Source organism: Physcomitrium patens, chromosome 14, assembly GCF_059467195.1.
Source record: "Physcomitrium patens ecotype Gransden chromosome 14, ASM5946719v1, whole genome shotgun sequence".
Classification (NCBI taxonomy): Eukaryota; Viridiplantae; Streptophyta; class Bryopsida; order Funariales; family Funariaceae; genus Physcomitrium; species Physcomitrium patens.
In genome coordinates this window covers 10,855,971-10,872,336 of record NC_143423.1, presented here as the reverse complement: position 1 = coordinate 10,872,336, position 16,366 = coordinate 10,855,971, and the positions used below count along the sequence as shown (strand labels likewise).

Sequence of the window (16,366 nt, the reverse complement as noted above, 5' to 3'; positions counted from 1 at the left end):
CATAAATGGGCAGCCACCTCAGTTTTGGGCCCTCGATTTTAATGAATGACACACTCCCTCCTCGTCCTCCTCATTATTGCTCCCCAATCCTCCTTCTCTCTTGCTGCTGTTTCTGCTACAGTGCCCAAAGTCTTCAACATCTATAATTTTTTTAAAGCAATTCCGCACCCCAGTCTGTTTGCTCGTTCGTGCGTTCGTTTAATCGTTCTTTCGTTCGTTCGTGCTCAATGAAATGGTGATTTTAGCTTTGCACACATAAACATTGTGTAGCATAAGTAATTCTCATTTAGGGTTGGATTGATGTATCCTCCTCTCAGTTACTCACTGTTTAGCCAATGTTTTTTTATTTTTTTATTTTTATTCTTGCATATTGAAAAGGAGGAAAGTGAACAAAATGAGAAGGAGCCAGGGGGTTCATTGAAACATTCCACTTGGAACATCCTTTAGCAGTCCAGTATAAGTTGTTTTAGTAAGCAGGTTTCAGCGCTCTCACTCAGCATATCCCCCCCCCCCCGGGCACCCTGCTCCTGCCCAAGCCTATGTTCTTTTGGACTTCAGTGGATGGACGAGAAAAGTTTGCCTTACTAAGGCCCTCGGGGGTCGGCACAATGTTCCTTCTGCCGTGCCACAACAGTTGTAAGGAGGTAGGGTAGGGCAGGGGAAAAAAAAATTATTAGTTTATTTTTGTCATTATTCGATTTTCCACTTATCATTTTCCATTTTCCGTTTCCTTCCTTCCTATTATCATTACTATTATTATTTTTTGACACAATTTTGTCCCATTCTTCGTTGCTTTCTTGGGTCCCGCTCGGGAGTTTGAATCTGGACACTCTTTGATTCTGGTGTGGGGAGGTCTGTGCCCCCCATTGATGCCAGCTCCCAAGGAAGCCCAATTTTCCACCCCCCAACTTTGTCAGAGCATTTGGGAATTCTCATTTTTCTCACTGGGGAACATCCATGACAGCAGCAACATCATCCCCACCCCCCTCTATCATGCTAAGAAAAATGCTCTCATAAGCCTCTGAGAATGAGTCCCTCAGAGGATGCAACATTTGAACTATTAAACATTAGGTCCATTTTATGTTTGGATTTCCAACCATGCACACACACATATATCCATCTTCAATATTTTAAGGGGAATCACTTGTCACAGTGCTTACTCTACAGCTAAATGATTAGTTGCAATTCTTATCAACATTAGAGAGAGGGAAGCATGTAGGAACCATCCAAAAATGCATAGAAAATGGCTCTGTCCCATGTTTTAATTGTGGCAATAAGCTTGAATTCTTAATGTTATTGAAAATATGGTTAATGAGATAACATGTGTTTGTGAGTTGAAAAAGGGCCACATTTGCAAATATTGTAGACAAGTAGCTATCATAATAATATTTAGCATATTTTATGTTTACAAATATCCAGGACTTTGTTCACAATAATGCCACAATGAAACTCCTTGGAAACAATCATAGCCTAAGTGAACCTCAAGTGAGAAAATGGCTGTAAAAATATGTAATAGATAAAGCGGAATATCCACCAAGTGCATTAAAAAAAATGATATGGTACTTATATAGTGTTTTTTTTTGTTGTTGTTATTAGTATACATAGTTAACATTATTATTCTTATTGTTCATCACAAGCCTTATTATCATGAATACCACATTGTACAAACAACTTGATACCTAAGAATTTGAATCCAAATCCTCAAAAACTGTTATTAAAAATCCCTATTCATCTCTAAGTACAGGACACTTAAGTTCCTTTGTGGCTTTTGTTCCAAACAGGCCATTTATTGCTCCACCTTGAGGTGTCTGGAAGAGTGGGCTCCCAAAAAGTGCACAGAGGAGAACAAATCTTGGCTATTATTCAAAAAAATAAAAATAAAAAGTAAAAAATCTATTCTTGTCACAAACTGGGAGAAAGCTTTCAAAGCGTAAACAACTTGAAAGAACAGACATTAGTTTTTCATTGAACATAAACTGAGCAATTGTGTAATTATTTATTTTTTTGAAATTTCATTGCTTATCCCAATTTACTCCAGGTTGGTGAGAACAGCCATGACCACAACCAGCCAAATTGCATGAAGCCAAGGGGACCTTAGTCAGTACCTGGAAAAAGGCCAGTTGAAATCAGAAGCATTCACACAATTGGGTTGAGTGGGGATCAATAGCAGTCACCTCAGCCCAGCTGCATTGACCACCCCTATCTATGCCCAGACGATACCACACACTGTCTCATCCTCTGACTATTTTACTTTATCTTTTTTAACTTCCGACGAACCCACACTTGATGAGGATGGAATTTGACTGCCATAAGGGTCCAAGGTGTTATCATGGTAGTGTTCTCAATTGAGCTAGAGGTTGGTGGCACTTGCTTGGGTTAGGGTTCCACTTCCATTCTAGAAGCCAAGTCAGGCTAGAGAGAGAAGGCAATTATCAAGATCATCCTCCAATGAATGCATGGAGAACAGATGAGTATTAAGGATAGTTAATAATGTACTAACATTCTTTAGTTGTGATGACATTTTCCGTGGATGAAGTTTGAAGTATATTCAGATACATATATAAACCTCTGAACACGAAAAGTGTGGATGTTAGCTCGACATATATATTTTTCACGTGTTTCGACAATGCATTGATTTTCTACATGTTCAAATTGGAAATACATATGGGTTGCCCTGAGTGACGACGAATGGTGCAGTTTTTCATTTGGTGTCGGTGTTGCCTGGTTGGGTCTGAGTTTTGTGGATTCCAACTGGAGTGCTCTGGAGCGGTGATTGAGAGCGAACCTCGGCGAGGAAAAAGAAGAACCTCGAGAGGTTGTTTCATGGAACAAGGCAGTGGTGATGCCCTACTTAAAAATATCACATCTATTCATGCAATTTGTTTGTAGCGATGGAACTAGGAAGGCGACATGCGAGCATGATTGCTCGCAGAGAGCTAGACACTATTTTCGCCGAAGTGACAAGACGATGCAACACGCAGTCAGGTGAAAAAGGAAGTTTTCTGCGGAGGGTGCAACTGGGGCAGTGGCTGCCAGAATTATAGGGCGGGATAAGTAGGCGGCGTAGGCGATCACATGGACTACGACACTACGGTTGCCTACAGTCCTCCGCCTCCCATGTTTCCCGAGCGCCATAATTAGCAACTTCCCACGGGCACTCGCGAGTCTCCCCTCCAAAACCCCAGACATATAAGTGACATCTACTTCTTGGCATATTAGGGGATTTCTATTTTGAAACATCTAAGTATGCTCATCTCCTATCAGTTAACTTGCCTAGCGATCGACCCTCACCAGAGCCCATAAAAAGGCCCTGCTTGCTAGAATGGGATAATCTGCCGTCTGCACAACAACTGAGACGAAGTAGTACATCATTTCGAGAGGGGCCCGACGACGAAGAAGAAGCAGAAGAAACGAACGTCTTTGGGGTTACCCACTAGTTTGGCTTGAAGTGGTCCTGCTCAGTTGGTGGACTAGGGGTATTTGGTACAGATAGCGCCATATCCAAGCTTGACATTCCTATCAAGCTTCTGAGTGAGTGCGTGACGGGGGAAGATCGTAGCATTGAAGTGTCGGCTTGATCTAGCTAGAACCAGGTGTTCTGGGTAGCTAATTCTCTGCCGATTTTCTTCTTTGGTTTACAAGGTGAGGATATTTGGGTCGTATGATCTGGTTCACGTTTGTTGTGCATGTAGCTGGGTTTTGAGATCGTTGGGGAGGGTCAATTTTAAGAGAGGTTAGGAGGAACGGCTGGAGTGGTTGTGTTGAGTGTACAGTATCCTGTTTCTCCTTAGAGGTCTTCCACACCGGTTTATGTTCCCGCAGATTGCAGGATTATTGCATTCTGTATCTTCAAATATGTTTATTATATATATACACACACACACACACACATATATATATATATATATATATATATATCCACATATATAATAAAGCTTGAGCCGGAAGTTGTGATGTTTTTTTTGTCTTTCAGGATGCGTTTTAGGCGAGATCCGTCTCAATTGTATTAGCTGTTGAATCCGTTGTCACGAGTGAGCGTTTTGGAGTCAAGTCGAGGTAATATCAGTAGTATGCGAGGTGTACCGGAATAGAGGTCTCATTTCGGTGGGAATTCTGTTACTTTTGCAACAGGTACCTCTACTTGCGTTGGGCACTGGTTGAACTTTATAGCTTCTTTGGAAGACGTCGAGTTAGTCGTGCTTCAAGCCTTTCATTGCAAATGAGTCTGACCTTCAGAGCCGATGACTGCAACGAACTGCCCAGTATGGAGAATTGGTAAGCACTAGTTCTTGAACATTAGGTGCGGACAGGCAGATTTGCAGACACATAGAAAGACAGATGTACAAGCACAACAGTCGGCAGGCCGGCTTGAAAGCCGCAAATTCATGAGTGCTCTAGAATTGATTTCGCGACTAAATCGAGCTGTAAAAGCAAGATCAAAGAATTTCTCGGAATAGCGGTTTTAAAGTAGAGGCTGGATGGCCACGAGGCTGTGTTGATGTCCGCGACATCGTTTGTTACAAGTGCTAGTGCTAGTTCAACGGTTGTCAGTTCGTGCCATGAAGGTTGAATCGATGCAGGGGAGTTAGAAACAACTGAAATGTGGAGAAAGTGTTAACTGGTTACGATGTTATATGATCTTCGCAGGTTGAATGCGGGGGCAGACTGGAACGAGCATCATGGAATAGTGGATGTAGATGCCACGGCAACCGCGCCCTTGTTTTACCACACTGCTGAGGCTTCGACTACCAGCGGCGAGGATTCTTTGTTCGACGCTCTGAAGAAGGGACAGGAGGCGATCTCGACGCATCCGACTTTCCTGAAACTGGACACGCTGGAGTTGTGCAAGCAGAATCCGGATGCGGTGCTGGTAAGGACTGGGAGCTCCAGCATGGTAGACTCGTCGTCAAACGAGGTAGATGTCTCCGATCATGCGAATTCGCTCCCCTCCACAGGGATGTTGGTGTCGAACCTGTTGGATCGGACCGGTAGCTTAGACGAGTCGGGTTTGTACATGGAAGCAGACAGTCCTCGGGGTCCACTATCGCCAGCCGCGTTGCAACTCGGGAAGTCTCCTAAGGGGGTGGCCATCAAACGCTCCTTTGAGGACGCATCTGAAGCATCGTGGATGCCAGCTGCTGAGGCCACACATATTCGGGCAAGAAAATCTGCCAAGCAGCAGCTGCCCAAAAATGTGGCGCTCAGCCAGGAAGATCTTCAGGCTTCTGCCGCGGCGGTTCCCTACCCGCCGTTCGTCGCCATGGCGAGCTCCGGTGAGATGGCTCCTCTCGCAATTCGGAGTGGTGTCGCACCGGCCTTCGTGCCCGCAAGTGCCGCCAATGTCCCCCCCCTTCTGTTCCCCACGCCGCTGACGCTACCCAATGTTCCCAGCATGGAAGAAATCGCTCAGTCGCGACCGAAGCGGCGCAACGTGCGAATCTCCAAGGACCCCCAGAGCGTAGCGGCCAGGCACCGGCGCGAGCGTATAAGTGACCGTGTCCGCGTTCTGCAACACTTCGTTCCCGGGGGCACCAAGATGGATACCGCCTCCATGCTTGACGAAGCCATCCATTATGTCAAATTCCTGCAGCAACAACTTCAGGTCCGATCTCAGATTCAGTGCAAATCTCGAATTTGTAGTATGCTTTAGCCATGCCGTATCTTTGATGGGGAAGATTTGTCACCTTGGAGATAAAGAATTGCGTTTGTGGCACTGTTCCGAGAACTAAGTCGAATTTCGTGTTCAACAGACGTTGGAGCAGATTGGAAACATGAGCGATCCGAGGTTCATGGCGCAGCCGGGTGGTCCGATGATGATGCCGCAAATGGGAGCCATGAATGCTGTGAGCCCGCTCGACTTAAACTGCGCAGTGTACCAATCGTATCCTGGCACTTCCGTTGTGCATCCCGCTTCACAGCCACCTTCACAATGGCCAAACACGAGGCCGACTAGCCCCTTCTGCAGCCAGGGCTTCCAGGACTCTGCTCAGGAGCAGTTTTGCCATTAAGAGCTCACTCACCGCATTCTTTCGTCTCGTTAGATTAGGCTTCTAGATGTTACGACGAAATGCCCCACACATTCGCTTGCTTGCAGTCGGCGAATGCAGCAACTCGGATATGGAATCACCGACCAATGGATACTTTCAAATCAATTGGAGGCTGTTTTGAGGGAGAAGTGTGGCGTGGTCCGCTTGTGCTCAGAGGCGACCATCCACGTCTGACTGCTGAGATCGTACGCTCTGCCATTTAGAATGGTTACAAGTGCGCCATCGATGGCTTGATTGATTTATTCTTCTCGAACTTGAGCACTTGAGAAGTATCACTTGTCACCTGCCTGAGCGGAGATGTTCGATCAAGTCACGGAGAGTAGCGACGCTGCGGTAATGAATACCTGCCTCTCCGGAGCTTGGGCCTCAGCAGCAATTTTGTGAGTTGTCTGAAAATTTTGCTTATAATTCTTCTTCTTGTACAGTCGATCGATAGGTAGAAAATCATCTAAGCCTGATGGGAAATACCTCTTGTTACAATCAGACTAGAGGTAGTCCATTTTTAGTTCGCCTCGTTCCGCCGTCTCTCTTGCAGTGTGTGCAGCATGCGTGTGCCGCGTGAAATCCTAGTGAGGATCGCCGAGATGTCCTAGTTTCTAGTTCATATTTGTTGATTGTTAGGTTTGCTTCTGCCGATTGTAGTTTCGGGAGCTGTGATGCACAGTGGTCCAATCGTGTCAGCTAATCCTTTGTACGTAAATGTACATTTTCTGTTCACTTACGAGGATGTGGTGGATTGACCAGCCCCATCGTTCCCGCATTGTAAAGATACTACGATTTGTGCTCATGGTGCTTCCTAATCGCCCCTGGCCTCTTCATGTTGAACGATGTTATTCTTGCTTCTCTTTGTCGGTTTGCTTGTGGCTGCGGTGGCTGACGACGAGAGTGATGTGCAGTGGTGTTAATGTTCCATTAAGACATGCAGTTTACAACAAAGCCAGTAAGCACAGGCCGCGAGAAACTGGAAAACACAGTCGTGTTCATGACTTCAATATTGAAGAACAAGTCTACCCTGGTTGATCGTCTATTGCCGCAGATGTTTTAAAGAACAAACAAGGAATTCTACATTACACATTTGTGGCTGCAGTACTACGGGTTAAAGGACGGCTGACTTGATGTTGGACATTAGATTTGATCCCAATCCCAACTCATGAGGAATGGGTGCACTTGCGCTGATCGTGACGCGTTTCTTGTTGAGTTGTGAGGAGTCGTGTGTGATTCGTTCTTATGTTGGGTTTCGGCCTCCACTTGGTGAACGGTGTCTCCTGTCTTTTTTTGAGCAATTTTGAAAGCAAAGTTGGATCTTAGGTTGTTTCTTAATGGCCCCCACTGCAACGACAGGTCGTTAATGTTTGACATGTAGAAACAAGAGAAAACTGGGTCTTGATTATATTCTACTCCACCGCGATGTGATCGGCGACTCGAGGAGCAGCTCATTTTGGGATATATGCAAATCGCAAAATTCTAGAATTAGATCGGCGTCTTGATCAGCTTGTATGTGATCATATAACAAGTTAATCAATGGAACGGTACAGACTGATCATTGATGCTTTCGATTAGCCAGACTTTGTTCTACAATCTAATCCTGGATTATTTCTCTAGGACCACAACTGTAGTGGGTTTTTTTTAAAAAAATTATTTTCCGTAAATTACTACCGATTAGATGTTCTCTGAACATGTCAACCTACTGCAGCCAAAACAGTTGTAAATCGTTCAAGAGGATTGAATCCACGTAAGCGAAGGAATGTGATCAATTGTTCATACTCAGCAGCCCACGCCTTAGGGATTAACAAAACTATGGTTCAGTAGCCCTATTCCCCTCAACGATTTTCGAAGCTGGCTGATCACAATGATGCATCAACTGAAAGTGAACACGACAGGAGGATCTGGTCGGATGGGCTGATCCGTTCAGCCTCTTGAAATTGCTGAGGAACAATTTCAAGCCTTGCCTGATCAGATGCTCAGATAAGCTTTACATCGTAATTGCCACCATATCTTTGCACCTCTGCTGCGTAATAGCAGAAGTGAGCAAAGGAAATCCAGTTAACCAGTATCTTTGGACTTCTTTTCAAAACAGACGTACTGCAAAGTCATCTAAATCGGACAACTGGACTGCTAGGAGAGTCCAACATGAAGACTGACAATAAGCTGTGGACCGTTCTGTTGTTACTCCGTCGCATCACCCCGCACAATCAGATTATTCATAAACCAGGTTTAGCTGGAAAAAAAAGGAGCCACCACCATTCCTTGGCATTCTCTAATTGGTAGTTAAACCACAGCTTCATACCTCAATCATACGCATTAAAACTATTGCATGGAGTTCAAATTGAATCGAGTATGTATGTGTATGTATGTATATATATATATATATATATATATGAAAAGAGTTCCAGGGCGATTTCCCAATTAGTTCCTACCTCCACATAATGTAACTACAGAGCGATACACCAAACTCAACATGGTATCTATGTCGGTATTTGAAGAAACAGGCGTAAAGAAGTAGTTCAACAGTCTTGAGAGAAGGTATTAAATTCCTAGAGGTCAAAAATTTCTACACAAGCTCAAATTCTATTCCCTTCATCGAATATTCACATTGATGAAGTTAGAGAAAAAGAGAAAAATTATAAAGGGGGTTCATGAGTAGTGTAGGCTGAGACATCAAGCAATCAGGACTTAATGCTCGAAATTTCTAAATCCTTGAGACCTTGGAGCTGGGACTAGGTTGGGCAGGGCTTGGTAAGGCAATCAGATTTGGTTGGTCCACGAAGTCTCCTCTATCCACCCAACAAATATACGACTATCTTACACCACATGAAAAATAATAAAAATAATAATAATACTAATAATAAACCAAGAAGAAATATTTCTTTAGATAGGAATTCGGAAGGTAAAATACATTTTAACATAAGTAAAGAATCAGCTTACCTGGCAGGGTCACATCCTCCACCTACCCAATTACCATTTACTCCGACGATGGCCTCTGAATCTCGAGCAAGTCCTGTAATCGTCACAGTTGGAATTCCATCCCTACGTACGAGGATGGAACTCCTCTTTTGGCAATACCTTCAAGGGAATTGAGAAGTTCAAGTAGCATTATAAGACGGCTGGATTGAGGCGACGAGCACATCTTCGGTGTGAATGTAGCCAAAGGCTTCGTAACAATATGATAAAACCTTGCGAATAAGCAAGAATCAATCAGTGAATTCATTGTTCCCCAAAATGGGGGCTGCTTGGATCATACTATAAAACTTGATTCATCCAAACTAATGACAGCGAAAAAAATAGCTGGAGGGTGAATGAACGACAAGATATCCAAAATGACGTTCTGATCTAGTTTACAACTTGCTGGAGACGAAATCTCTGCCATTCATGTAATACAGCCGATTGCAATGCATGATGCTCCATATCTTCAGGTGAAGGTAAAAAAATTGTAGTGGGTTTTTTCTTCGGTTTTGTCTCTAGACCTGGCAGCAAGCTATCATCATCCGAGTCTGAATCTAATTCAGGTTCAGACTGAACTGGTTTAGCTCTAATGACGGCAAGAATATCCATTAATCTCTTAAGTTTTTCAGCAGCAGCAGCCTGTCAAAAGGTATCCGCAAGTATTTTCAGTCGGCAGAAACATATAGAAAAGCTGCTAGGTATCTCGATAAGTTAGAGAGAGACCATACTCATAGTGCGAGGATAGAGTTCCCACATACAAGGGACAAACAATCGGGGCAAGCATACAAAAGGATCAAGGTTGCAACGTTACTAACCTCCACTTCCTCATCAGAGACCCCACGAACAGCATTATCAGTCAAATCATCAAGCCAAGTTTGAATGTCGGCACTAATCTCATCCACGACTGTGCCCGATGATGCTCTCACCACAAACTTGCACACCATGGTCTTAGTCTCCTCACCAAGATCCACATTTTCACTAACTTCACTTGTTCCAAAGATCATCATACCCACCAGGTCACCATACCAAGACTTGGCAGCATAGCAAATCTGCACAAAGAACCATCTACTCAGTAAAAGGTCTATAATCTAACGACAAGGCAGATGATCAATACGTCGGATCAATACAACCTTAAAATATTCATAAAAGGATCACGTATTTTCTTGAGGCAAGAAGAATAGGGACAGTTGCGACGCCAAACCGTAAATTACGTAGCCCGACCTTAAAAGTAGTCAGACGAATTTAAATATTTTTTTGTTGGGAACATTCAAAAGATATATTCAAAATAATATCCACTGTTGAGTAAACATATGCACGACACATTTAGATGGGCGATTGTTAAGTAATCATACATAAGTCACGAAACATAAAAGCTCAGACGAGAGTACCTGGAATCCTGACACAGTTCGCAAGATATGAGAGCACACTTTATGAAAAGGCTTGGATGACAGTGATTTCAATCCTGAAAGAATGGGTAGAACAGCTGGTTCCAGGTAACCTCCAGAAGCAGTTGCTGCTTTAAACCCTCCACTTTCATACGTATAAGCACCAGTGTGCTCACAAATTGCAGGCAGGCTTGGCCATAGTCTAAAAAACTCCACAGGCGAGAGAGCATATGGGACTAGAAGTTCAATGAGAGGTAGCCGATATGATCCACACCGTAATACAACCGGTTCCCCATACTCAGATGCTTTGGATTTCAGGAGCCTTGCTCCATGAGGTCCTTCCTGCGTAAGAGCTTCACCTTCTTCTCTATTGACCAACCCAACTCCACCAAAGGATGGATAATACAAGAGTTGAACACACAGCGAACAATGCTCAAATCGTGACACTCCAACAGTAACACTGGATAAAATTGGATCCTGCATAGATATGCAATAAGATTTAAAACCCAAAGCTAACAAGCACTCTAATGACAATAGTCACGGTAACCTCTTGGTTTCATAATTAGCATTGTAAATTCAGAAGAAATTACCTATTTACATTAATATCATTATTTATCACTCAGTATGGCACCAGATCATTCAATCCTTTAATCTCCACTGGTTAAAAAGCTTTTTAACAGAAAAGTACCGCGAGACAAAAAGCTCACCTGCGAATGGACCTGCTGAAGTCGGCGAACACCCTGAGGAGAGCCATCCATAAATCGAAGAGCACCAACGAGCCCAACATGAACATCCACCCGCTTGAGTTCTTGTTCAGTCAAGTTCAGAAGCTGGTTGCATACCCGGACAAACACAGGTTATCGTCTGCTTAACAAGTCTAAGGCTTCTGAGAAATAAGTTGTTTAGGAAGCTTTCTACCTCACACTGATCTGTGCAAGATATGTCTAATATCATAGATCAAACATACCACAAGTGAAACGTCTGACTAGTGGAATACGGAAATGCCACCATTTTTAAAACAGAAATGGCGTTTCCATACCTTAAGATGTAGAGTTATCCTCTTCTCATGTGGATCAGTCAAATGGTACGCCTCAACATAACAAGGATCGCTGCTGCCTGACAAAGTTTTGGGTGTTGGCGGGGCCTTCGAATAAGTCATTCCAGACGTGGCCAAGGTAAGTTCACTCTGCGCAGGTTTCCAAAGCTCCTGAACAGCAGTGTGAACTAGATCTTCAAGCTTACGATCCTGAGCTGCTGATGCATCGAAGTACTGGACTGAAAGCTTGTGGTGCGTAAAAGGATAGTCGCCTGTAGCTCCTGAATTTCCTACCCACCTTCACAGAACAGAAAAATTTCACTCTCTTAGACGAATACAAACTGTGCCGTGCATAGAGGTAAACGTGTAACAAGGTCTGAACAATCTAATGCTATTAAAAATAAGTCTCTCAACATATGAGACTTCCATTATGCCAGAGCAAACCCAATCATCCACTAAGAACACATAAAATAACATACACTAAACACGTCTACATCAGGTGTCAAGGGGATTAAGTATTACTTCGATTCAGGATGCTTGGAGATATATTTGAACTTCTGTAGAATGAGGCGGCATTGATGCTTATTCACCGAGTCGGCCAAAGAACTATTTCTGAAGTCCTCGAGAACTCTTGTCAACATCTGGCCTGCTCTCAGGTTTCTTGAACCAAGATGCTCTGAACTTACAAGTAAAGCCTGTGCATCCTGTAACCTGCAGTATCAAGGTAGTAAGGAAAAGATGCGTGTAAAACCTCAATAATAAATTCAATAAAATAACCTATATAATAATCAAAAACTGCCTTGATAGAAATTTTCTAAAAAACCACTAAGACCATCAAAAGTTTGGCGCAGATTTTCATGGCATATATTTATTTTTTAAAAAAATTTGTGGAACATATCTGACCCTGAGATATCGAAGGAAACAATAACGGCATCATTAATAAATGCCGCAGATCAACCCCAACAAACCCATCACCCAAACCACCATCTTCTAAATCTTTAATAAGCTACTTATAAACATGGAATCAAAGGAACGTGATGCACCTGTTAGTGGAAGTTGCAGTGGAATCTAAATTAAATATGACCTTGTGGATGTGATCAATAATAATGTTGAGAGGATCTTCTGGATCATCTGCAAGCAGTGGGTCTAGACCTTCAAGATCAAAGTGCTCCGCCAGAGCCCAAATTACGCGAGCTCTTAGTCTTGCAGTAGTGACCTGAACTCAGGTAAAGCAATTAGACGAATACAGTATCCCTTGTTGCAGACAATTTGAAGTTACTATGTTGGACAAATTCAATGAAACAAAGTAGGAATGTCTTGGCACTTGTGGTTGAATCTTGAGAGCTTAAGAATCACATCCATATTGAAGAGCTCAGTCAATAAATTATTACCTCATTAAGATCTTTCACGAGTTGCGCTTGCAAGGCTTGCAACCGAGTCTCCGCCAAAATTTGTTCAGGAGATGCCCCTTCTTTGGCCTTCTTCACCCCGCCCACGGTATCATAGATATGGCACAAGCGCACTAGCAACTTCAAGTAGCAGTCCATAGCATATGTCCGGCCTGCATCAGGAAGGCACCCACATCATTTGTGTGCGTATCCAAAATCATTGGTCACGCATGGCTGCATGGAACTAACAATATGTGAGCAACACAGAGTTCGACTAAGAGGGAGTTGAGACCTACCGCAGAGGGCTGATCTACCATAATAAACGATCATTATTAAGGACTAGATTTTTGCAACGCTAAACTTGTCAATTTATAAGTAACAAACCTCAACATAACAGGATAATCCAGAACATGTAAAGATTCATTTCCTGGCATCCTAGACATTGAAGAAACGTAGGAAAGAAAAGCAATCACCTTGACAGTCCCACTTCACACAGGGGCGGCAAACCTCAACTACTTCAAGAGCCGATTGGGTCCAGCTCATAGCACCTGAAACTGTACCATAATTCAGAACTCCAATGACACGACTCTCAGGACACATAGTTTTCATCCGAGGGAGAGGGACAGAGAGCTGAAAACAACTCTCAACAAGACATGCAACTAACTCTTCCCGAAAAAGACTCTCGCTGTGGATGCTTGCCAGATCTTCTCTGATTTTTGTGTCCTCAAATAATGCAGCTATGTTTGTGTTCGCTAGAGGCTTTTGACCCCTTCTAACACTTTCTTTTGCAAACAGGTCCACACTAAGAGCAGTCCGGCAAATGCAGGCAAGGGCGTGCATACGATCTGCCTCCACTCTAAGATTCCTGACCATTAAAAGAAGCCGCTTGAACAGAGAAACCTGCAGAATAAGACATAAATATGAACATCTAGATATGCCCAAATTTCAGCGCACATGAAAACATAAGTACCTGGGCAATTGAACATTTGAGCGTGCCAGCATAATTGTTAACATACCTGCAAGTGTAGATCTAGAAGCTGGAGGTTCTTTACAACCGATCGAACAATGCTTTCCCGTCCGGCATTAAATTCTTGTCGATCCCACAGGGTCAGAAGCGCAGTGATTGGTGCTGACGCCCACTCTGGTTTTCCTCCAGGCACGTCAGCCAAAGAGAGGAGGTTGATACTGACCTCATAAACTAAAGCTGGGTCGAGGACAAATAAGTACGGCGTGAGGTGAGAAACTACATCGGAAATTCCCAGAATATGCTCAGCATTCCGAAAGTCTCTCTCTTCAAGTGCAGCCCGAGGGGTTCCAAGTAAACCTGAAAGTACCTGCAAACAAGCAAAATGTCAGTACAATCCTCAACTATGAATGAAATAAACAATGAGCACCAACAATATACAAGGTGTTTCACATAACAAAGCGAAGCAGACGAATGATCACAAATTTGTAACCCCTCTACACAAAAACATAAGAAAGGGATGTAACACGAAACATGGTCTACAACATGGCCATGAAAAGCTAGTAAAAGCAAGGGGATATTGAGGATAGCAATGGTTCTCTGAACCTACTTTAGTATTACAACAATACCGTACAGTTTTTTTGGCTTTAACACGGAGCAGCAGCAGAGGTAGATCAGAGAAAACAATTTTTAATGGCAATGGCCGTCACATAGCCAACACTGTTAACAACATGCACAGTATTTGACGACTGAAGAGAACGACCCACATTGTTTACTAAAGTAGAAGTAGATACGTTAAGATAGAAACACCCTGGTGCTTCAGAAGGTGATAAGAGCGTCCAAGCACATTTGTTAACATTCGTCTGGCGACAAGACGTCACACGTGGCTATCCTAAGAGAGACATTTCTTGCACAAAAGTCCGTTCCTCGATAAGTATATGTGGAGCAAACGCAAGAGTTCAAACCTGCATATCTTCCATCATTCTAGTGGCCACAGCTTTCGCTGAGAACACAAGGGGGAAGACTGACGAGCGAAAGCTTTCAATTGTCAACACCTTTGAGCGAGCCATCAAGATATCCCGTTTCTCCCATACGAACCTGCACATGGCCACTACCCAACCAGCTCGAATGGCAAGGGAATCTTCGCTGGGAACCAGCTTATCACCAGCCAATCTACTCAGCTTTTTCGTGCTGAACTCCAAAAACAAGCGCCCTACTCCTTCGTAAGCGATCCTAGAAACAGCATCCGAGGGATGCAGCATACACTCTCCGATCTGTCGCCACCACACTGCCACTCTGTCCAACAATGCAGCGCTCGTAACGCACAGATTGACGACGTCATCGCGAGCAAGCAGGCACCCAAGCGTCTCCACAATCGCGTACCGCAAGTTTGGATTATCGTGCACAATGCAGTTCGAGATCTCCCTGCTGCAGTCCGTAATAAATTTTCCGAGACGCCACGAGGGAATGGCAGACATAAAAGACACGGCCGCGGCCGTCACGTCTGAGTCCGGAAAATCAAAATCATTCAGGATTCCGCGACACACTACTTCCCACTGCTCCGCCGTCAAGCGAGTGCACCGAATCAGATCAAACGCCAGTTTCTTACACACTGCACTCGCGGGACTCGCGATAATCTCATCGCACGCTATGGTCGCTGTACAGGACACGTCCTTGCCCGCTGCAGCATGCTGCAGCACCAGCAACAAAGCTTGCGATTGCCGCAACCCGTCATTCGACGCAAGCTCCGTCTTTATGGACGCAAATACATGATCCATAGCTACGCTGCTTCGCGTTTCCAAAATGACATTCAAATGCAGATCCTCTCCTTCAGCGCGTCAAGCTCTTGCAAGTCTCCAAGTCCGCCCTCAATGCACCGACTCACGGCATAACGATTCTATTCCATGGATTCCTCTGTACACATTTCTCAAAAAAAATTTACAACTACAGAAACTCGCTAATTCTCTTCAATGCGATTTTTGACACTATCCTCGCTCCAACGTAACAACGTGCAAATATGAAACCCTAGCTCCTCATGGAAGCAGCTCGCCATAGCCAGCTTTCGATCTTTGCCAGGAGCTGCAAATGCTGCCTTCAGTGTCTCAGGAAGTGAGAGACAGATTGAATGGGAGGATGATATTCATTCGTCATGTTGCCAGTTCCATATTAATCATTCATCCGTCATGTCAATAATAGAACTATAGAATCACACGTCAGCACCCGTTCCATCGTGGCGGTGTCCATGGAGGAATGACGTGGGCATTACCGTGGCGGGAACACGTGAAAGCTTTCTGACGTGGAGCTTTAAGCTTTTTCATGCGTGTTTTAATCATTGTTAACTCCTACTTATGTCTAATTCACCAAATCTGTTTTAATTTTTAATTTTTTTTATATTTTCATACTTTTTATGTGACCCCTTTGAGGACGTACTAAATGACATCTGTTGAATCAGTGTGTTACATTTTTGGTTACCTCCTTTTTAATTTAGAATGGAAACAAAATTTGTATTAAATACAATGCTTATGATCACTTTATGTACATAGTGCCATTTTTACCATGCGTTCAATTTTTTATATTCTAAGTTTAAAATCATATGGGATCAT

General features: G+C 43.6%; 2 protein-coding genes across 2 annotated transcripts; one reads left to right on the top strand and one right to left on the bottom strand.

The window, feature by feature from the left end:
* The first annotated feature begins 3,341 nt into the window (after positions 1-3,341).
* On the top strand, positions 3,342-6,834 carry LOC112291935 (uncharacterized). Its single transcript, XM_024539954.3, has 4 exons — positions 3,342-3,642; positions 4,132-4,275; positions 4,648-5,602; positions 5,751-6,834. The coding sequence occupies exons 2-4, from the start codon at positions 4,220-4,222 to the stop codon at positions 6,006-6,008; spliced, it is 1,269 nt and encodes a 422-aa protein (XP_024395722.1). The 5' UTR covers positions 3,342-3,642; positions 4,132-4,219; the 3' UTR covers positions 6,009-6,834.
* Positions 6,835-9,175: 2,341 nt separating this feature from the next.
* LOC112291934 (protein TPLATE) lies at positions 9,176-15,835 on the bottom strand. Its single transcript, XM_024539953.3, has 11 exons — positions 14,729-15,835; positions 13,816-14,133; positions 13,273-13,699; positions 12,803-12,972; positions 12,455-12,627; positions 11,934-12,122; positions 11,415-11,709; positions 11,083-11,205; positions 10,379-10,852; positions 9,806-10,039; positions 9,176-9,629 (listed from the first exon to the last, which is right to left on the bottom strand). The coding sequence occupies exons 1-11, from the start codon at positions 15,539-15,541 to the stop codon at positions 9,378-9,380; spliced, it is 3,468 nt and encodes a 1,155-aa protein (XP_024395721.1). The 5' UTR covers positions 15,542-15,835; the 3' UTR covers positions 9,176-9,377.
* Between the last annotated feature and the right edge of the window lie 531 nt (positions 15,836-16,366).